This window comes from Salmo salar, chromosome 05 (assembly GCF_965601325.2).
Source record: "Salmo salar chromosome 05, fSalSal1, whole genome shotgun sequence".
NCBI lineage: Eukaryota > Metazoa > Chordata > Actinopteri > Salmoniformes > Salmonidae > Salmo > Salmo salar.
This window is the reverse complement of record NC_138295.1, coordinates 68,823,450-68,845,331: the sequence shown is the minus strand read 5'-3', so window position 1 is coordinate 68,845,331 and position 21,882 is coordinate 68,823,450. Positions and strand designations below refer to the sequence as shown.

Genomic DNA, 21,882 nt, shown 5'->3' with positions numbered 1-21,882 from the left:
CTCTCAGGACAGTCGATGCGTCTGCGGCGGCCCCGCTCCAGCAGTGACGGTCTGTCTTTGGCTGCCTCCATGGACCCCCAGCACCTGCCCCAGCGCCCCCCGTCCCGCCTGCCTTCCAGCCGCTCGTATGACAGCCTGCTGCCTGAGGACCGCCGGCCCAGGGACGATGGAGACAATGAGGAGGATGAAGACGAGGAAGGCATCTACATGCTGCCTGACTTCTCCAACCAGGACCCGGCTGCTTCCTGGATGGCCGAGGACGTCATTGATTTCAGCCCCACCTTCCTGGAGGACGGACCAATCGGCTTGGGCAGCAGCGCAGTGACCGCCGGCGGCAGGGAGTCCCCACCCACTGCCACGCCACCTCCCTACCGCTGCCTCAGCCACCAAGGACACTCTCACTCCAGCAGCCAGCGCTCAATCACAGAGGACCCCGACTCGGTGCTCAACCAATCGGATGCGGCCGTCAGGAGGAGTCTGATCATCGCCGCCACAGCCTCGCCCCTTCAGGTGTTCTGTCAACACAGACCGGCCAATACCAGCCCATCTGCCGGCCAATCAGGGCAGGGCGCCAACCTGAGTACCTCACACAGCCAGGGCCAGCCCACTACACCTGTGACCTCTGCTCAGCCCCCACCAGAGAGAAGATCTTTCACCCGGAAGATGGTGAATGCCTTCTCACAAAAAGCCCCCAAGTCCCCTACACTGGACATCTCTGACCCTGTATCCATCAGCGTCCCTGCTAAGGTAATTCCTCCCTCTGTCACTGCTGTCCCTGTATTTCTGTATCTCAGGATTGGAGTTTACTTGCCTATATACTCTGTATGATAAATTTGCTTCACCAAACTTCACTTTCTCCCTCGTAGGTGTTGGACATGATTGGCGGGCGAGCTGGCGAATTACAGCCTGGCATCCCGAGCAGCAGCCCCTCCCAGTCGCAGCCTCAGATGATCTCCATGCTGCTGAGGTCATGTGACTTCCAGCTGACGGAGAGCTGCCAGCAGGAGATCCGCAGCAAACTGGGCCCCGAGGCCAAGATCAGAGGACAGGGTGAGTAGACAGGAATGGACTCGGCCAGCAAGTTTGATTGAATGTATTAGTTAATTGATTATAGTCCTCATCAAAAATGAGTTTGTTTTCAATGATTTGAGGTTTTACTGCAGACCCTAGTCATGTAATTTAACCCTCCTCTCCCCTCTACAGGTGTAACAGAACCCACTGGTCCCCCCCTGCTCTCCCAGCCTCCCCCTCCCCCTCCTAAAAACCCAGCACGCCTCATGGCCCTGGCCCTGGCTGAGAGTGCCAACAAGGCCCTGAGACAGGGCGCCTCGCCCCCCTACCGCCCCCCTCAGTCCCGGTCCCAGGACGCAGCCGACACCCGCTACCAGAGGTCTCTGTCTGCCGACGCAGGAGAGCTGCTGTCCTCTGACCCCAATCAGCTCTACTCCACAGTGCGCCCCCTGTCTGTGTGGATGACCGAGGGAGAGGGAAACGCGACAGAGACTGCAGCAGATACAGGACACGGCCAGGGAGAGAGGACTCCAGGACAGGTGTGTGTGTGGGAGTGTGCACGTGTCTGTAAGTGGCACTGTATGGGTGTAACTTGGTGTAAACTGTGTCCGTTGGTGAATTCTAAGTGGTGGATATGTTGTTTTGACTGTGCTGGAGATGTTCTAGTTTTGGGCTCCATATGAAGAGTAACAACAGTGCTGTCAGGTCATTTTCAGCAGAGCCTTCATTTCCTAACCACAACAAGCAAGATGTTTGCAGTTGCCTGGGAAAAATGTGATTCCTTTTTTTTAACTGTCGTTGTTATGAGAAGACTGACAAAGCCCATGTTCTATTTTCCCAGCTAGTTAATCAGGCTTAGAGAACAGTAAAGTATGTCCGGCCACACGTAGCTTCAGCATGCATGACTAACCAGTACTGTAACTTACTGTATGGCGGTAAAAAGTTATACTTTTTTTTTTTTATTGCAGGATACAGAAACCCTGTCCTCTGAGACGTCTGACTCTGTGGCGTCCAACTCAGAGCTGTCTGGTGGGAGCGCCTCTGGAGACGACCAGACCCCCAGCCCCATCTACAAGAACCAGAAGCAGCTGCCCCAGTCACAGCCTCCCAACCCAGGCCAGTCTGGGGAGAGACCTAGCCCCACTGAGTCCCAGTCTCAGAGGAAGCCCCCAGCCTACTCACGCCAGTTCTCTGCCCCTCACCTCCAACAGAAATCCACCTCAACCTCCACCCAGTCCAAGCTGTCCTCGGCCCACCCCCAGCTCCTGCACTCCAAGTCAGAGTCCCCTCTGACTCAGGTCCATGCCTTCCAGCCCACCCGCCCCAAAGTACCCCCTAAGCCCCTGGATCTGGAGCGTCCCCACAGAGCACCACTGGCCCAGACTGAGATGCGTCGCTCCCTGGACTCAGGGCGCATCAGGCGGATCTTTGGTCAGCAGGGGAACCCTCCTCTGGCCAGGGCCTTCTCAGAGCGTCTGAGTGGAGCTCCAGACCACCTCGCCCGCTACCACGCAGCCAGGGCAGCCAGCCAACAATCCCTGGGTCAGCAGCCCCCTCAGCAGGCCCAGATCCGGCCCGTGCCCCTCTCCTCCACCTCAGAGGACCAGGGAAAGATGGAGAACTTCTACTATGAGATCGCCGGGCCTGAGAACCTGCAGGGCCCCCCCAGCTACGCCCGCCACAGCTACCAGAACATGAGGCTAGACCTGGAGGGTAACTTCCGCCCGGCCCCCCACCTAGAGGCCAACAAAAGGCCCATCTCCCGGGGGCATCACCAACCCCAGCCTCTCCACCACAACCAGGGTGGACCCAGGGGGGAGAGGGGGCCCCAGCTCTGGTCCAAAGAAGCCACGCGGGCTTGGGCAGCCGCCCACTCCCAGTCCCACTCATTCTTCCACGGACACTCCCACTCTCACCACCACTCCCAGGACGGTTCCACCCACCACCATCACCCCTCTCACCACCACCCCCGGCGCCAGACCTCCTCCTCAGTCCGGCTGGCCCGTAGTGAGATGCACCCCCTCCCCTCCTCCTCCATAGTTCCCCTGGCGCTCCACCAGCACCAACGCAACCTCCACCGCTCCAACAGGTCAGCCTCCACAGACCTCGCCTCCTCCCAGCTACACCCCTATTTTGAAAACGGGAAGGTGTGCTATCGTAAGCCAGAGGAGGCTCCTCTGAGTCTGAGCCAACCTCCCCAGGGCAAGTCTCTCCAGCCATCCCAGGCCCACAGACCGACCTCCAAGGATCTGTCTGAGCCCATCTACGTCAACTTCCCTTTCCCCAGCCCCTCTACTGGGGCCCAAAACACAAAGAGCTGGACCAGCACAGACCTGGATGGAGACTCTCCACAGGATTCTGAACCTCTTGCCACGCCAAACGACCCCCCTCCCCCAGAGGACCAGAGACAGTCCTCCCCCCGCCTGGTCCCTGACCAGGGAGGCTCCACCAGCGTTAGTCTCACCCCCTCCACTCCAGACAGCCCAGCCGCCCACAACGACTCGGCCGCAACGACCCCAGGGAGCATCCAGGGGAGCAACTTCCTCCCAGCTCCCACAGCGTCTACATCGACAGGGATCCACTACCGCAGCCACTCAGACCCCCAGAGCTCCAGCTGCAGTACGGAGCCCATCTCGGGGAAGGAGATCGCCTCCCTGCTGATAGAGAAGCTGGCTGAGGAGGAGAGGGCTGAGGGTCCCTCCACAGTCACCTCCTCCTCTGCCTCCACCAGCTCCTCCCCTGCCATGGAGCACCCTGCCAACCCCTACCCCAGCCAGCAGCACAACCAGCCCCCGCCTGCCTATAATGTCTACACCCCGGGCCCCTCACGGATCAGGGCTCCTCAGAGGGCTGGGGCAGGGGGCTTCCAACGCCAAGACCCGCTCCGGAGGTCCTCGCCCGGGGGTCAGTACAGGCAGGCCTTTGATGTCATGCCCTCAGGCGATCAGGTGCTCAAATACTACCGGACCCAAGACTTTACCCCTGGGCCCCAGGGAGAGCACCAGAGCTCTGGCGCTAACCCCTACCCCCCTCGGCAGCACTACCAGGAGCCCCCCTACCCCATCCAGAGCCCCCAGGACCCCTGCTCCTCAGGCTACCCCAGCCAGCCCCTCTTGGAGCCCTCAGACTCCCCGTCTGCAGCCTTCTCCAACCTGACGCTGGGAGCCCCCAGGCCCTACCCCGGCCAGCCAGGAGGCCTCCAGTACAGCCAGTACCCCTTCCAGCCTGGCCCGATGCTGGGCCAATACCCCAACACTCCCCCCCGCAGAGATGTGGTCCACGAGCCTGTGCTGCGGCCGCAGGGTCTGAGGAACCGGAGAGGGCTGGCACGGCAGGGCAGCTTACCTGCACCATCACCCAACTGGACCATCCATACTGAGGGTCAGACGCGCAGCTACTGCTGAGGAGGAGTGCAAAGTAGTCTTTTACACACTGTACCCTATCAGACTGAAGGTGAAAGAGAGAGAGAGAAGGAGCTAGGAAGAGACCATGTAAAACTCATGGTCCACAGAGAAAGGGAACAGGATGATAGAAAGCCTTCCTGGAAGTGTGAGACAACCGGTCATGTTTAGAAATGGGACCAAGGGCAAGGCATTCTGGGGTAGCTAGACACAAAGTCCAGTTTCCTGTTTGAACATTCCCTGGGGCCTATCACCATTTCACAACTGCAACCACTGGACCAAGGAGGAAGAAGATGTCAAAGAGATGAACCGAAAAGTGGCTTAGATTTGAAAACATTCCAGAGCAGACTGTTGTTGAGAAAGAAAGGCGAATAGCTGCCAGTGTCTTTTCTGGATCAAAATGGGCTTAGGTGGTGGGCGTGGCCAATGGTGCGGTGGCCAAGCAACAATTTTAGAGGCCCTTCTGTTGGCCACAGTGACAAAATGTAGCAGTTTTAAAGCACATTTTCTCCAATTCAAAAAACTCTATGGTGGCCCCATGCCATGACAAAAACTCCTGAATGCATCATTTTATGAATTGTAGATTCTCCCTGTGTCTAGCTTTTATTTTAGTGATGGTTAGTTCTCAAAGATGATCTTATTAAAAAAATATGTAGGTCCATTATCTTTCTACATACTTCACATCTCTTTTTAGTAATTAAGTTTACACTGAAAACGTTTTATCCCGACAATTATTTATTATATAAAAATGAAAAATATATACATACAGTAGCAGTCAAAGGTTTTGACACAGCTACTCATTCAAGGGTTTTTCTTATTTTCTACATTGTGGAAAAGTAGTGAAGACATCAAAACTATGAAATAACACAAGGAATCATGTAGGAATCAAAAAAGTGTTAAACAGATTTTAGATTCTTCAAAGTAGCTACCCTTTGCCTTGATGACAGCTTTGCACACTCTTGGCATTCAATCAACCAGCTTCACCTCGACAGTCTTGAAGGAGTTCCCACATATGCTGAGCGCTTGTTGGCTGCTTTTCCTTCACTCTGCGGTCCAAATCATCCAAAACCATCTCAATTGGGTTAGGGTTGGGTGATTGTGGAGGCCAGGTCATCTGAAGCAGCACTCCATCACTCTCCTTCTTGGTCAAATAGCCCTTACACAGCCTGTAGGTGTGTTGGGTCATTGTCCTGTTGAAAAACAAATGATAGTCCCACTAAGCCCAAACCAGATGGGATGGCGTATTGCTGCAGAATGCTGTGGTAGACATGCTGGTTAAGTGTGCCTTGAATTCTAAATAAATCACTGACAGTGGCACCAGCAACACACCATCACACCTCCTCCTCCATGATTCATGGTGGGAACCACACATGCGGAGATCATCTGTTCAGCGTCTCACAAAGACATGGCGGTTGGAACCAAAAATCTAAAATTTGGACTCATCAGACCAAAGGACAGATTTCCACTGGTCTAATGTCTATTGCTTGTGTTTCTTGGCCCAAGCAAGTCTCTTCTTCTTATTGGTGTCCTTTAGTAGTGGTTTCTTTGCAGCAATTCGACCATTGAAGGCCTGATTCATGATTGGAGCGGCAGGGTAGTCTAGTGGTTAGAGCGTTGGACTAGTAACCGAAAGGTTGCAAGTTCAAATCCCCGAGCTGACAAGGTACAAATCTGTCGTTCTGCCCCTGAACAGGCAGTTAACCCACTGTTCCTAGGCCGTCATTGAAAATAAGAATTTGTTCTCAACTGACTTGACTAGTTAAATAAAGGTAAAAAATTCACATAGTCTCCTCTGAACAGTTGATGTTGAGATGTGTCTGTTACTTGAACTCTGTAAAGCATTTATTTGGGCTGCAATCTGAGGTGCAGGTAACTCTAATGAACTTATCCTCTGCAACAGAGGATCTTCCTTTCCTGTGGCGGTCCTCATGGGAGACAGTTTCATCATAGCACTTTTGATGGTTTTTGCGACTGCACTTGAAAAAACTTTCAAAGTTCTTGAAATGTTCTGTATTGACTGACCGTCATGTCTTAAAGTAATGATCGACTGTCGTTTCTCTTTGCTTATTTGAGCTGTTCTTGCCATAATATGGACTTGGTCTTTTACCAAATAGGGCTATCTTCTGTATCCCACCCCTACCTTGTCACAACACAACTGATTGACTCAAACGCATTAAGAAGGAAAGAAATTCCACAAATTAACTTTAACAAGGCACACCTGTTAATTGAAATACATTCCAGGTGACTACCTCATGAAGCTGGTTGAGAGAATGCCAAGAGTGTGCAAAGCTGTCATCAAGGCAAAGGGTGGCTACTTTGAACAATCTCAAATATAAAATATGTTTTGATTTGTTTAACACTTTTTGGGGTTACCACACGATGCCATATGTGCTATTTCATAGTTTGGATGTCTTAACTATTATTCTACAATGTAAAAATAAACCCTTGAATGAGTAGATGTGTCCAAACTGTTGACCGGTACTGTATATATCATAATATATAGTCCTTTTTTATTTTTTACGTAAGTGGCCCGGAAAAGCACTTAGGCAGCCCGCCCAAGACTTTTCTGTGCAGAAAAACCCCTGGCTGCTGTACTTTTTAACAGATTATTTGGTGTTCTGCACAGTGGTTTGATTGGGTTTACCTTGGTTTTTTAGGTTGTAGTACTGAGAGAGGACTGCACAGGGAAATAACCTCAGTCTTTCTCCTTTTTAAAAAGAAGAACCTCAAATGCTGCTGATTTGGTTTAGTGGTTTTCAGAAGCTTGATTTGACGTGTTATATTTATTTTATATTTTGTTTTGAGGATTGCATGTAATATAAATAATTTGTTTGAAATAATAAGTCTGACGTTCCACCAATTCAGTGCCTTTTTGATATGTATATTGTTTGTTGATTTCACCTACATTCTATCATAAAGAGTACATATTCAACTTAATTTAAAAAACACGTTTTCCCATCGATGTTGAATAATTTAAAAAAAAATACTATAAGTGCCAAATAAAGTAACAGGCTTGACGATTTTATCTTAAATCAGCCATAAATCCCCTTGTGGCAGAGGAAATGTAAGCTTGTGGTGTGCAGCAGGGAGGGGCAATTGAATGCAAGCTTCACAAAACAATATAATTCTTATAAAATGTCAAGCCTGGGCATCTATGGTTAACAGGGTTGACGTGTTATGCTCAGTCCGCTCAGTTTTCCACTGCAAAACACCAGACATTTTTTCAGAAGAATCAGCTCACCTGCTCTTACTAAATTATTTGGACTAATAGATGTTCAATGTGTTTTTATTATTTAAAAATTAGTATTTTAAAAGTTTCACCATATTAAAACGAGTTCACATAACCGGGTTGAGCTTAAAATTAGGGAAAAGTTTATTTATTTCTTTAAACTGAATGACTAATCGCATTTAAATGAATAATAATCTTCAGAAATGACTGTCAAAGCAACAAAATAGCTAGGTCTTTACAATGATGGAGAAATGTTCATCTTCTTGGAAGTCACAGAGGGACATATCAAATGCAGAATTTTGGCAATTTAGTAAGTCTTTATTCATATAAAAAAAAGATTTATTGAATTCTCCATGTGGTCTATATTAAAGGGCACTTCATCAAATATAACGCTGTTAAATTTTGTACTTAAAATATCAAAGGGACGCAAAAGGCACTTATTTCGTGGAACAACCCAAGTAGAATTTGTTTTAATTTTTATCCCTGGACAGAATGTGAGTGTGTGAATGTATGTACGCATGTCTAAACGTGTCCATGTAACCAATGACGAGTGTCTCTCATGGTGAGCTAAAAAGCACATCATTCATCAAATGAAAAACTGAAACAAAACATTGCCTTCTGTTTTAGGGAAACTGTTTTTACAGACAGTACTTTGTCGTTTTAGGATTAGTGGCACTAGTTTGCGCTGTCATTCTGAATGGTGTGTGTGTGTGTGTGTATCTCTCTGACTGACTGCAGAAAGTTTGTACTGTGCGTCTTATCTAATGTACTTATCCTTGAAGGATGTTTTTTTACATGTTAAAAAGTCTAACAGATGCTTTTATCCAAAGCAATGTACTGCGCTGATAATACAACACCACACACTGGTCCTCGGTTGTTTTTCTGTATCCGTGTTGGTTGAATACAACAGAAGCACCCCAGATATCCTTACCTCCATTTTGGGAGTTGTACTCACTGCCTGCCCCTATGCAACATATCCCTGACACATACAACACATTACTAAAGATGTGATGATTCAGTAGAGGCAGAAACCACATACTGTATGTGTTAATATCATTCCATTAACAAACCACCATGTCTTAATTCATGTCTCTCCCCCATTCTGGCGTTGGGACTGCAATACTGGTATTGGACACTAGGGGGAGACACTTCATCTTGGTAGATCATTACCTGTACTGTAATGGTTTTTGCACAGACTTCCACTATATTGAACTGTGTGTGTGTGTGCATGTATATCACTTCAATAATGTCGCTATGACTGTGTCGGTTACAAAACTGGTTCAATCCAACGACTGGTCGTTGATATGTCTCGCTAATGTCTTTGTGGATACTTTTCCATCGCAGATAGACAAATGTCCCAGTGTAGTTGTATTATAGGAAGGCTAAACAAAGGACAAGGTTGTGTTAGGCTAGTTTAGCTTAGCGGTGCTGTCCATTGAACATTGGGAACTATACATCTTTTCAGGGGTGTTTCCTCAACTGTGTTGTAATGCTGTGATACCACTGTAATGAAGTGAGAGGGAAGGAAGAGCTGTTTTGTAACGGGGGTGAGAATGTGAAATATGGTGTCCGTATTCCTCACGGTGCCACTTCTGAGATGTACTTTTTGGTTTTTGTTCAACGTGCCTTTTTGATGAACAATCATTTGGTTCCATAAAGCATGTTAAGGTGGTAACATTCCCTCTAGGTCCAGGCTGGTAACATTGTGAATGGTATCTTGCCACGTGCACTATAGCTCTTTACTATGACGGTACAAGGCAGCATACAGGACCTGGTACTCTTAGTGTCCCTAAACTCCTTACATTAGATGAAAGAAAATTGCACATTTTTCATTGAACTCCCTAATGACTCTGGACTTGGGCTTTTTGAAGGATAATTGTTTGTGTGCACACGTGTTCTGTTACTGTGTGTGTGTGTGTGTGTGTGTGTGTGTGTGTGTGTGTGTGTGTGTGTGTGTGTGTGTGTGTGTGTGTGTGTGTGTGTGTGTGTGTGTGTGTGTGTGTGTGTGTGGGTCCTGTTGTGTGAGCAAGCATGCATCCCTCCCTCCCTCTTCTCTTTATATCTATGCAGTGACCAAGTACATTGAAGTCCATACAAGTTGGAAAGACTTAAAATGGCTATACTACCTATGTGTGTGTTTGGGTGGAACCTGAATTTTCAGTCCAATACTATCCCTTTCAGCCTTATAGCACTTGGCAAAAGGCAGTTAATCTTATTTTGTAATATTTTCCAAGGTGTGAATTAAAAGCCTGATGGTTACATCAAAGATGAAACAATTTGTAATTGTGTTTTTTTTCCTAAACTGCAGATTTTGTCATTGAATAGAATACTAAAATAAGAATTTAAGTGTATAAACATACAATGGACATTTGAAGATTAAGACATTTAAAGGTGCAGTTTCATCAGCGATTTTAAATTAAATGTATTCTTCATCCATATATTTACTTTACCAATATGCAGCCTTGAGATTTCACCTTCCCATTGTTTGATTGAAACTAAACTGGTTCTGCATTCTGGCTGTAACCCAGAGAGTAGAATAGCGGAAAACCAAGGTAACATTATCCTTCAGCTGCATAGATGGCCATCAAACAGATATTCTTTATACCAGGAGACACCATTTTGTTGTCTCCTGGTGAACAATGGGGCGATCTTCAATGTACAGGGTGTGTTTGTGTCGTTTGTCTCTTGCTTATACCTGTGATGTCACCTGAAGTTGGTTGTACATTCTGACCAAAAGGCACTCCTACTTTTGAGGATTCATCAAATTAGACCGAAACTAAAAGGTTTGGGTGTGACATATTCTATAGGTGTGCAGGTAAAGCCATGTCCATACACAACACAATGCAGTGAGTTCTCCATGCTTTTGCTTTTGGCACACCCAGACAGCAAATACTGGTAAAACCAGAAAACAATACCTGATATTGCACAATTAAAATATTTTGTCATCCTTTTATGTCATACTGTAAAAAAGATATGTACAATTTCCAAAGGAAGGGTTAGACCATTTAGGATCATTTGAGTACAACAGTTATGCAGTGCCTAGTGAAGTATTCAGACACCTTGGATTTCTATTGTGTTATAAAGTGTGATTTTAAAATCGATTTAATTGTCTTTTTTTTGTAAAATTCTACATACACTACTCTTAAAGTGAAAGAGAAATTATATTTTTTAAGCTCAATACAAAATTCATAACTAAATGAATCTTTGTTTAGGAAATCCTAAATGATTTCAGGAGTGCAATTTGGCCTAACAAATCACAAGTTATATGGACTCTGTGTGAAATAATAGGGCTTGACATGATTTTTGAATGATTAACCCTTCCTCTGACTTCAGAAAGTATTCATACCCCTTGACTTTTTCCACATTTTGATGTGAATTTAAAATGGATGAAATTGAGATTTTGTGTCACTGGCCTAAACACTACCCCATAATGTCAAAGTAGAATTATGTTTTTAGAAATGTTTACAAAGGAATAAAAAATGAAAATCTGAAATGTGTTGAGTACATAAGCATTCAATCCCTTTGTTATGGTAAGCTTAAATAAGTTCAAGAGTAAAAATTAGCTAAACAAGTCACATAAGTTGCATGGACTCACTCTGTGTGCAATAATAGTGTTTAACATGATTTTTGAATCACTACCTCATCTCTGTACCCCACAAATACAATTATTTGTAAGGTCCCTCAGTCAAGCAGTGAATTTCAAACACAGATTCAACCACAAAGACCAGGGAGATTTTCCAATGCCTCTTAAAGGAGGGCACCGATTTGGTAGATGGATAATAAAAAGTTATAAATTACACTTTGTAGTGACTGGGTGTATTGATGCATCATCCAAAGATAGAGGCGTCCTTCCTAATTCAGTTGCCGGAGAGGAAGGAAACTGCTCAGGGATTTCACCATGAGGCCAATGGTGACTTTAAAACAAAGTTTAATGGCTGTGACTGGAGAAAACTGAGGATGGATCAACATTGTAGTTACTCCACAATACTAACCTAAATTAAAGAGTGAAAAGAAGGAAGCCTATACAGAACAAATCTATTCCAAAACATGCATCCTGTTTGCAATAAGGCACTAAAGTAAAACTGTAAAACATTTGTCAAAGAAGTTAACTTTATGTCCTGAATACAAATAGTTATGTTTTGGGCAAATCCAAACATCACTGAGTACCACTCTTCATATTTTCAAGTATGGTGGTGGGTCCATCATGTTATGGGTATGCTTGTCACTGGCAAAGGATTTTTATTTATTTTTAGAAACAGAATATGGCTAAGCACAGGCAAAATCATAGAAGAAAACCTGATTCAGTCTGCTTTCCAACAGACACTGGGAGACAAATTCACCTTTCAGTAGAACAATAACCTAAAACACAAGACCAAATATACACTGGAGTTGCTTACCAAGATGACATTGAATGTTCCTGAATGGCCTAGTTACAGTTTTAACTTAAATCGGCTAGGGCAAGACTTAAAAAGGAATGTTTAGCAATGTAAACAACCAACTTGACAGAGCTAGAATAATTTTTAAAAGAATGTGTAAATATTGTACAATCAAGGTTTGTACAAAGCTCTTAGAGACTTACCCAATAAGACTTACAGCTGTAATCAATGCCAAAGGTGTTTCTAACATGTATTTAATCAGGGAGCTGTTATTTACATTTTGTTAATCTAAAAGAATATATACACTTTTTCTTCCACTTTGACAGTACAGAATATGTTGTGTAGGTTGTTGACAAAAAATGACAATTAAATACATTTTAATCCCATTTTGTAGCACAAAAAGTGAAAAAATCCAAGGGGTCTGAATACTTTTGCAAGGAACTGTAGCTCAGAGATTCTTGAAAGACAGAACAATCTCAACTACTTTTTCACAAATAATATATTTAAATACTGTAAAGGAACAAACATTTGTAAAAAAAATAAATGCAATAAATGCATTTTATTTTTACATGTATTGTCCAGCAAGTGTTTAAAGGCCTTGCTTGTTTCATTGTAACATGAGATTATTCAAATACGTAATACAAATCTTCCAACGTTTTAGTTATTTATTGCACTATATAATGCTTCAGGGCTAATTTTGTTAGCATTTGGGCATGTTTTTATAGATTCAGAACATAAAACAACATTTATTAAAAGTATCACTTAGGTATATCACTGCAAATACTTCAACAGTTTAAGCATATTAATATTTATTCAGAATATTGACAAAAATATCGATCTTAAGGGGGTTACCCATCAGTGACAGTTGAAATGCCTCTAATGGAGTACAGATACTTAAAACAGACATATTTTTAAGTTCAGTACAAACATTTTCTAAATAATGGAAAATAATGAATTAGAAATTCCCCAATAAAAACATAACTGTTATATCAAATCTTTCAGCAACCTGGCAGAGTTGAAATTAGACATAAATCTGATGGAGTTGATGTTTTACGGAGTTGACAATTTGCATGTTTTTCTTCAACCTTCAAGTGGTATACTTAACAACAATTTAGTTTTTCCTCAGTTATTTTATGACTCTTAAACCTAATTAAAATGAACATATTTTAACCATAACTCATATTCTATCTTATTCTATAAGTAGGGTGACCACATGTCCCGGATTGTACGGGTCAGTCCCGCATTTTGGCCCTCTGTACCGTGTCCCGCAATCATATCCTGCATTTTATCGGATTTAATTAAACACCACAAGAAAAAATGATAAAGGTTGATTTGTCCCTTTTTCAGTCAGACATTCCAAACTGTCTCTTGCAGTTACGTTGCCCTTATAAATTACGATATATTATATATTTTTTAATATCATATGGTGATGTTAAACACTTCTCCAATCATTGTTGATATCATAGGCATATCGTCAACCAATCACATTTCTCAAATCCTTTCAGGCTGAATTCCAGATAAACTTGGAGAGGACAGCTAGTCCTCACTACTTACAAAAGGGTGCTACTGATGAAGAGCTACAAAAGTAAGTAAATAGCCGTATTAGACTTAAGCAATAAGGCCCTAGGAGGTGTGGTATATGGCTAATATACCACGGCTAAGGGCTATTCTTAAGCACAATGCAACTCGGAGTGCCTGGACACAGCCCTTAGTCGTTATATTGGCCATATATCACAAACCCCCGAGGTGTCTTTATTGCAATTATAAACTGGTTACCAATGTCATACCCATGGTATACGGTCTGTCAGCCAATCAGCATTCAGTGCTCGAACTACCCAGTTTATAATGAAAGATATAGGCCTAAGGTAAATTCGTCAAATTTGTGAGGCTCTCCAGTCTCTATGTTCATTAGTTGCTCATTCAACATATTTGATTATACTTTTTTATTTTAAGTCTACCTATTGTTTTACATTCCCTGAGACCAACCAGAAATATTTCATTGGCCACATATTACCAGATTTTCATAAAACAGACACACCTGCTCTCTAGCTTGTGTATCACCACAAAATAATAGACTATATGCCCTTAAATTCAGCTTGGTCTCAGTGGCGTGTAGTCATGGATGCCAAGAGAAGCCAGGCTTCCCCCCAAAAATGGGACAGTTTTTTAATATATATAATGTATCTTTCCTCGCTCTGTGCTTTATCATTTTCCTTCAACTCGCAAGAGGCTGAATGTATCTCACCGGAGAAAGCATCCGAGTGAGTGAAACAAAGCCCCTCTGTCTCTGTACTGTATGTGAGCCCATCTATTTGATGCTGTCTGGTCAAAAAGAACATGATAATGCCCCTAGCATTGAATACAAGGGAAGCCAGCGAGCATTTGGCCTCTCGATATATATATTTCTTTACATAATAGCCAATCAGCATTGAGCTAAACTGAGTGAGCTCAACTGTGAATGGTCATAGCGCACCAAAAGGAATCCTATAAGGGAGATGGAGTTGACAAGTTATTGTTGTGAACATGGTGATTTCAATATTGTTTGTTTAAATCTATCAAACGTAGAGGACTTTCAGGACCATGATGTCTTGTTGCACTACATGCAATCAGGAGATGAAGAAAGGGTTGTCATGGTATAGCTGACCCTGCTCATTCATTTCTGATTCATTTAATAAAGATAGACAAATATGATGGAGATTAACAAAACACATTTTTTTAGGAATCACAGTTTTCAGATACTGTAAGTCAGGAAACTACATGAGATTCTTTCATTTCTTTCAAGTTATTTCATTTTTGCCCTCATTTTTTTTTGTTGACACTTTCAGGGTGTTTGCTCTGGACAAGGGCATTTCCTAGAATACAGTCAACATGGAAATCAATAATATTGAAAATATTTAGAAAATTACAAAAAATATTTTCCCTTATAAAATTCACCTAAATTAAATATTTAAGCTTAAATAATGAAAAAATAAAAACAACCATACAAATTACGTTTCCCTTCCCAGACAAGGATTGTCCCGAATTTCAAGAATCCCTGAGCAAGGATCTCTGTTAATAATATAACACAACTCAACAAGAAATGGAACACAGTATACAAATCTGAAATGTACAACAGCCATGTAAATCATGTTCTTGAAAGTTTTAAATATATTTTCTCTTACAGTATCAATCAAAATTTTGGACACACCTACTCATTCAAGGGTTTTTCTTTATTTTTACTATTTTCTACAGTGCAGAATAATAGTGAAGACATCAAAACTATGAAATAGCACATATGGAATCATGTAGTAACAAAAAAAGTGTTAAACAAATCAAAATATATTTTAGATTCTACACAATTCCATATGTGTCATTTCATATTTTTGATGTCTTCACTATCATTCTACAATGTAGCAAATAGTCCAAATAAAGAAACACCCTGGAATGAGTAGGTGTGTCCAAACTTTTGACTGGTACTGTACATTTAATGATAAGAACTATATATCTATCCCATTACCAAAGCAGTTAGTACATTGAAGTTCTCAGGCCAATCACCATTTGTTCATCTAGCATTTACAGTGCAATAAACCATAAAAAAATTCAAAAAAATAAAATATACAAATTTGAGACCATTTACCTAAAAATATGGAAAATCCCTACACAGTGTTCATTCTCTATATATCAGAAACACTTTTCTGTCATCATTCCCGCAGACACTTGTTATTTAAGAAATTAGGTACAGTGGCTTGCGAAAGTATTCACCCCCCTTGGAATTTTTCCTATATACAACCTGGAATTAAAATGGATTTTTGGGGGGGTTGTATCATTTGATTTACATAACATGCCTATCCTTTTGAAGATGCAAAATATTTTTTATTGTGAAACAAACAAGAAATAAAACAAAAAAACTGAAAACTTGAGCGTGCATAACTATTCACCCCCCCAAAGTCAATACTTTGTGGAGCTACCGTTTGCAGCAATTACAGCTGTAAGTCTCTTGGGTTATGTCTCTATAAGCTTGGCACATCTAGCCACTGGGATTTTGCCCATTCTTCAAGGCAAAACTGCTCCAGCTCCTTCAAGTTGGATTGGTTCCGCTGGTGTACAGCAATCTTTAAGTCATACCACAGATTCTCAATTGGATTGAGGTCTGGGCTTTGACTAGGCCATTCCAAGACATTTAAATGTTTCCCCTTAACCACTTGAGTGTTGCTTTAGCAGTATGCTTAGGGTCATTGTCCTGCTGGAAGGTGAACCTCCATCCCAGTCTCAACTCTCTGGAAGACTGAAACAGGTTTACCTCAAGAATTTCCCTGTATTTAGCGCCAGCCATCATTCCTTCAATTCTGACCAGTTTCCCAGTCGCTGACGTTGAAAAACATGGTGTTTTTGGTGTTCTCGGGGTGATGACCTCAATTTTAGTCTCATCTGACCAGAGTACCTTCTTCCATACATTTGGGGAGTATTCCACATGCCTTTTGGCGAACACCAAACCTGTTTGCTTATGGAGTGTACGGCTTAAAGTGGTCCTATGGGACATATACTCCAATCTCCGCTGTGGAGCTTTCCAGCTCCTTCAGGGTTATATTTGGTCTCTTTGTTGCCTCTCTGATTAATGCCCTCCTTGCCTGGTCCGTGAGTTTTGGTGGGCGGCCCTCTCTTGGCAGGTTTATTGTGGTGCCATATTCTTTCAATTTTTTAATAATGGATTTAATGGTGCTCCGTGGGATTTTCTAAGTTTCAGATATTTTTTTATAACCCAACCCTGATCTGTACTTCTCCACAACTTTGTCCATGTTCTGTGTGGAGCGCTCCTTGGTCTTCATAGTGCTGCTTGCTTGGTGGTGCCCCTTGCTTAGTGGTGTTGCAGACTCTGGGGCCTTTCAGAACAGATGTATATATACTGAGATCATGTGACAGATCATGTGACACTTAGATTGCACATAGGTGGACTTTATTTAACTAATTATGTGACTTCTGAAGGTAATTGGTTGCACCAGATCTTATTTAGGGGCTTCATAGCAAAGGGGGTGAATACATATGCACACACCACTTTTCCGTTCTAAAATTTTTTACATTTTTTGAAACAAGTAATTTTTTTCATAATGCAATCCAACATTCTGGAGTTTCACGGGTCTGTCCCTAGATAATTAGACCATTTTAACTTGTTTAGAAGACAAATACGTTTTACTTCACCAATTTGGACTATTTTGTGTATGTCCATTACATGAAATCCAAATAAAAATCAATTTAAATTACAGGTTGTAATGCAACAAAATAGGAAAAACGCCAAGGGGGATGAATACTTTTGCAAGGCACTGTAGTTGCTGAAGTGAGGGTTGGTGTGGCTTCAGCAGAAAGTCAAAAACATGGGTTAGAGACATCACCTCCAGACTTCTCATAGCATCAGGTAGTACACCATGGCCAGACTTCTCATAGCATCAGGTAGTACACCATGGCCAGACTTCTCATAGCATCAGGTAGTACACCATGGCCAGGATCAACAGCCAGAACTGAATCAAATAAAGACAAGGGAACGTTAGACTTACAGCAAGAAAGTACAAAGGTTGTTAGACTTTATGTTATGATAATGTCTCTACTGTATGTTGTGTAGTATCCAAAATTCTCCGATAAATCATTTTCAGTTAATTCAACTGTTGCAACTAAATATTTCACTATTTACCAACCTAAATAGACCAACTGAAAACTCACCATAAACATTAGCACAGCGAAACCATACCAGCTGATAGCCCATGTATATAGACTGAACACAGACTCAATGTGGTTGAAGCAGCCCTGGGTAGAAAGATAGAGCAACAATGTGCTTACTTCAAGTGGGAGGTATAAATTACCCCTAACCACTGATACTGTACATGGTCAGATATTTTCCATACTGTTATTAGTTACAGTACAGTTATCTGTATTAAATCTTGAGCCTTCCAGTGCAAATCAGAGAACCAGAGAATCTCTTAGGTTTTAGGCAATGGGAATGTGTTTTCTCACCTTAGTGAACATGGTGGTGTCCTGGCCGTTCTTGCAGGCCTCCACATTCACCACCTCGTAGTTGTTCTTCCTCTTGCAGCAGTGGATGGGCCAGGGGTAGTCTGTACCAAACTTCTCCCTGAAGGTGGAGTTGTACTGTATCCAGTCCACTGGGCCATCCGTTCCACAACACTCCACCTGAAATAGGGGAGGAGAGCATGTTGTAGAAACAATACATGGGTGAGGAATATTCTTCAATCAAACAGGAATAGTTTAGTTATTCAGTCGACAAACTAATGTTGTGACAGACTAAACTCACTTCACTCAAACTGAGCGAGCTACTGTATAAGTATTTGTAGAACGTGTTACTGATACACATGTTTACTGTGACAATTGTTTACTGTGACCCTCAGCTCTACATTCTTTATCCTAGCTACAGCAACACAGCCTGCAGTGGTTGTTTCTGTCCCTGTGCAGCAAACTGATCCCATTCCTTGTCTTTCCCACACTATTGGGCTGTCCAAACCGGTTCACCCAGCAGAGATGCAGCGGGACTCTGGCATTGATGATGGAGAGAGACAGGCATGCTAAGACATGTCAGACCTGAGAATTCATCTGCTACTCCCAAGGGCGTGTGCGTGTGAGTGTGTGACTGTGTGTGTGTGTGTTAGTGGAATGTGATCCCTTTCCCTAACAGATACTCCACACAATAACCTAGGTTTAGTCGGTCTTTGTGCTAGTCGTCTGTTTGGAATGTGTGGTGTGGCTCTGATTAGTCAGATTATCCTATGACAGATTCTTTTGATTTGGTGACCAGTCACCTCATTCATCACTTTGTTCCATGTCAGTGTGATCCGACTGCCAGAGTCACCGTCGGCTGTATAGTACTTCAGCATCTGCTTCTTCACCAGATTACTGTTTCCAACCAGCTACAAACAGCACATAGGAGAGGATGAGACAAAACGGGAGAATACATTTAAGTTGTGTTTCTAGAATTGTGCTGGTCAAACAATGTGAAGATCTGAAGGTACCCCAAGGTGCCCATTTCCCATGTACTCACATAGTCTCTGTGGGTGACTGCAGTGATACACGAGGCACACTCAAATATGTAGATGATCAACATCAGGATCAGATACTGTCAAAATCACAAAATAAAAACGTTCCTTTACTTGAAAAGAACAACAGAGAAAGAGCTATAGGCATACCGTATATTCCACTTGAATGATATATTTTGAAGCAGTGTTCAGATGAACAAATGAAGAACTTCAGTGACCAAATAAATTGTGATGAATTCAGTATCATAGTCTTACTGTTAGCATTAAGGCACGGCTCTTCTTCGCAGCAGCCAAGATACCAAAGACACACATGCAGAAGAAGGCAAAGCCTGTGAAAATGGCAATCCAGGCCGCTGCAAAGATGTCATCTTTCCCCGACACACCAGCTATAGGGTAGAGCTTGTATTGATCTACTGCAACCCAGATGGCCAGAGCGCAAAGGGCAAGACCTGCTGCCTATAATAAGGGAATAACAGGTTTATTAAGAGTTGTTATAAGAAATTGTAAACCATTATTATTGCAGGATCCTACATTACAATTGAAAGTGTTAATAACCTGTACAGTATAGTGCTGAAAAGGACCAGAAATCTAATGTACTGTAGTAAACTTCTAGGACAACACCATAGATCTGCACACCATTTGTCTACCATATGATTACATATGATTAAAAAAATACAGCTACTATAGGAATAAAATCAAGTGCAACTCTTACAGCTCCAAATATATTCCCCAGGATGAGAAAGACCATAACACAGGTGGTTCCCATGCCATCAGCCATCGTAGCAGTCCTTCTGTCAGCTCCTTCTAAAACCCACTGCTCCTGAGCAGAGAAGAAAGACAGTGAAGAAATAACAGAACCAAGTACAAGTGTTCCTAACAGATCCAAGAGAATGTAGGGTCTAGGGTCTGGCTGGATGTAATGAATTGTTGACATGGGAATGTGTCCAGGGAGTGGCTTGATTTTATTCACACTAGCATAAACAGAAGTGGTCCAACCAGTCTGGCGCAGCAAGAGATTGCATTGTGGTCCTTTTGAATGGAAACACTGAGATATTGACTACAGAAATGAATTCATGATAAACCTAGACTACATCTGGCCCAGACAGAAAGTGAGCAGTTCTGCATGAAGCCATCAATCCTCAGTCTACCCCTAGGCTGTAGAATGTTACACCTATAGCAACTGGTATTTAACCATTCTTCACCTTTTTATGTTACAGCAGTCTCTTAAATTAGCAGGATTAAAGACTGTTAGAGTTAGAGCAATCATCACATCATCTATTTTTACACACAACAAACATTACCTCCCCTGCAGTGATGTCAGGCCCTGAGCATCTTCTTCTGTTGACCAAACACCTGTCATTCTGTTGCACCTGCTGTGCTCAGCACCTGTCTCAGCTTGCTGTTAAATGTAGTCTACTTCCATGATGTCATGGGGCATGTCTGCACATGTCTTGATCCCAAGTTCCTAAAAACATGAATGAATACAAATCTTTGTACAGTATGTTTACATGCATCTTCATTGTGTTGTATGTGCGTACTGTATATTGACTAATTGGGTGGTTTGCAACATTGAATTTATTGTCAACAGGCCTATTTGACATAGCTCAATAATACACTATTCCAGTGGACTGAGTGGCAGTACTATTAGTAGGTTGAGATGAAAAGCAATGATGACATCTGCTGGGGAGAAGTGCCATTGATCTTAACTGTTCACACTCAAACAGGATACAGGACAATTTTATTAGGTAGTAGGCTACATTGTTGAGAATGGTGTTTCTCATGAATGGATGATTAAAAACCTCTACAAAGTAATTTCATGTCACAATAATGCTTTTGTTAGGCTCTACATTACATTTGGTCTATGAAGAAACTTGTAGGTTATTGTCTTAAAACCTCTTTGGCGCAGGCGTGCCGCTAGCGACCCACCTCGACAACATCCGGTGAAATTGCAGAGCGCCAAATTCAAATTACAGAAACAGTAATAATAAACATTCATGACAAAACAAGTGTTATACATCGTTTAAAAGATGAACTTCTTGTTAATCACGCCGCTTTGTCAGATTTCAAAAAGGCTTTACGGCGAAAGCATAACAAGCAATTATCTGAGGACAGCGCCCCGCACACAAAAGCATACGAACATTTTCCAACCAAGCAGATGAGTCATGAAAGTCAGAAATAGCAATTAAAATGAATCACTTACCTTTGAAGATCTTCATCTGGTTGCAACCAGAAGGGTCCCAGTTACAGTGAGGGAAAAAAGTATTTGATCCCCTGCTGATTTTGTATGTTTGCCCACTGACAAAGAAATGATCAGTCTATCATTTTAATGGTAGGTTTATTTGAACAGTGAGAGACAGAATAACAACAAAAAAATCCAGAAAAACACATGTCAAAAATGTTATAAAATGATTTGCATTTTTTTAATGAGGGAAATAAGTATTTGACCCCTCTGCAAAACATGACTGAGTACTTGGTGGCAAAACCCTTGTTGGCAATCACAGAGGTCAGATGTTTCTTGTAGTTGGCCACCAGGTTTGCACACATCTCAGGAGGGATTTTGTCCCACTCCTCTTTGCAGATCTTCTCAAAGTCATTAAGGTTTTGAGGCTGACGTTTGGCAACTCGAGCCTTCAGCTCCCTCCACAGATTTTCTATGGGATTAAGGTCTGGCTAGGCCACTCCAGGACCTTAATGTGCTTCTTCTTGAGCCACTCCTTTGTTGCCTTAGCCGTGTGTTTTGGGTCATTGTCATGCTGGAATACCCATCCACGACCCATTTCCAATGCCCTGACTGAGGGAAGGAGGTTTTCACCCAAGATTTGACGGTACATGGCCCCGTCCATCGTCCC

General features: G+C 42.8%; 2 protein-coding genes across 5 annotated transcripts in view; one reads left to right on the top strand and one right to left on the bottom strand.

Moving 5' to 3' along the window:
• LOC106605587 (uncharacterized) overlaps positions 1-9,917 on the top strand; it is a 44,035-nt gene extending 34,118 nt beyond the window's left edge. For all 3 annotated transcript variants that reach the window (XM_045718635.2, XM_045718636.2, XM_045718637.2), the window contains exons 20-23: positions 8-747; positions 867-1,050; positions 1,204-1,550; positions 1,980-9,917. In XM_045718635.2, the coding sequence (XP_045574591.2) occupies positions 8-747; positions 867-1,050; positions 1,204-1,550; positions 1,980-4,415 (3,707 nt within the window). In that variant the 3' untranslated portion in view covers positions 4,416-9,917. The remainder of the gene's footprint in view (positions 1-7; positions 748-866; positions 1,051-1,203; positions 1,551-1,979) is intronic.
• A 4,752-nt stretch (positions 9,918-14,669) lies between these two features.
• Positions 14,670-20,448, bottom strand: LOC106605667 (uroplakin-1a). 2 transcript variants are annotated; one of them, XM_014201549.3, is made up of 8 exons: positions 20,335-20,448; positions 19,746-19,853; positions 19,289-19,489; positions 19,039-19,113; positions 18,800-18,907; positions 18,000-18,176; positions 17,709-17,792; positions 14,670-17,509 (listed from the first exon to the last, which is right to left on the bottom strand). In XM_014201549.3, exons 2-8 carry the CDS (start codon positions 19,809-19,811, stop codon positions 17,465-17,467), a joined length of 756 nt encoding a protein of 251 aa, XP_014057024.1. In that variant the 5' UTR covers positions 19,812-19,853; positions 20,335-20,448; the 3' UTR covers positions 14,670-17,464. The 2 variants fall into 2 exon arrangements, with proteins under 2 accessions (XP_014057024.1, XP_014057023.1); XM_014201548.3 differs by lacking the exon at positions 20,335-20,448 and having other exon boundaries at positions 19,746-19,974.
• Between the last annotated feature and the right edge of the window lie 1,434 nt (positions 20,449-21,882).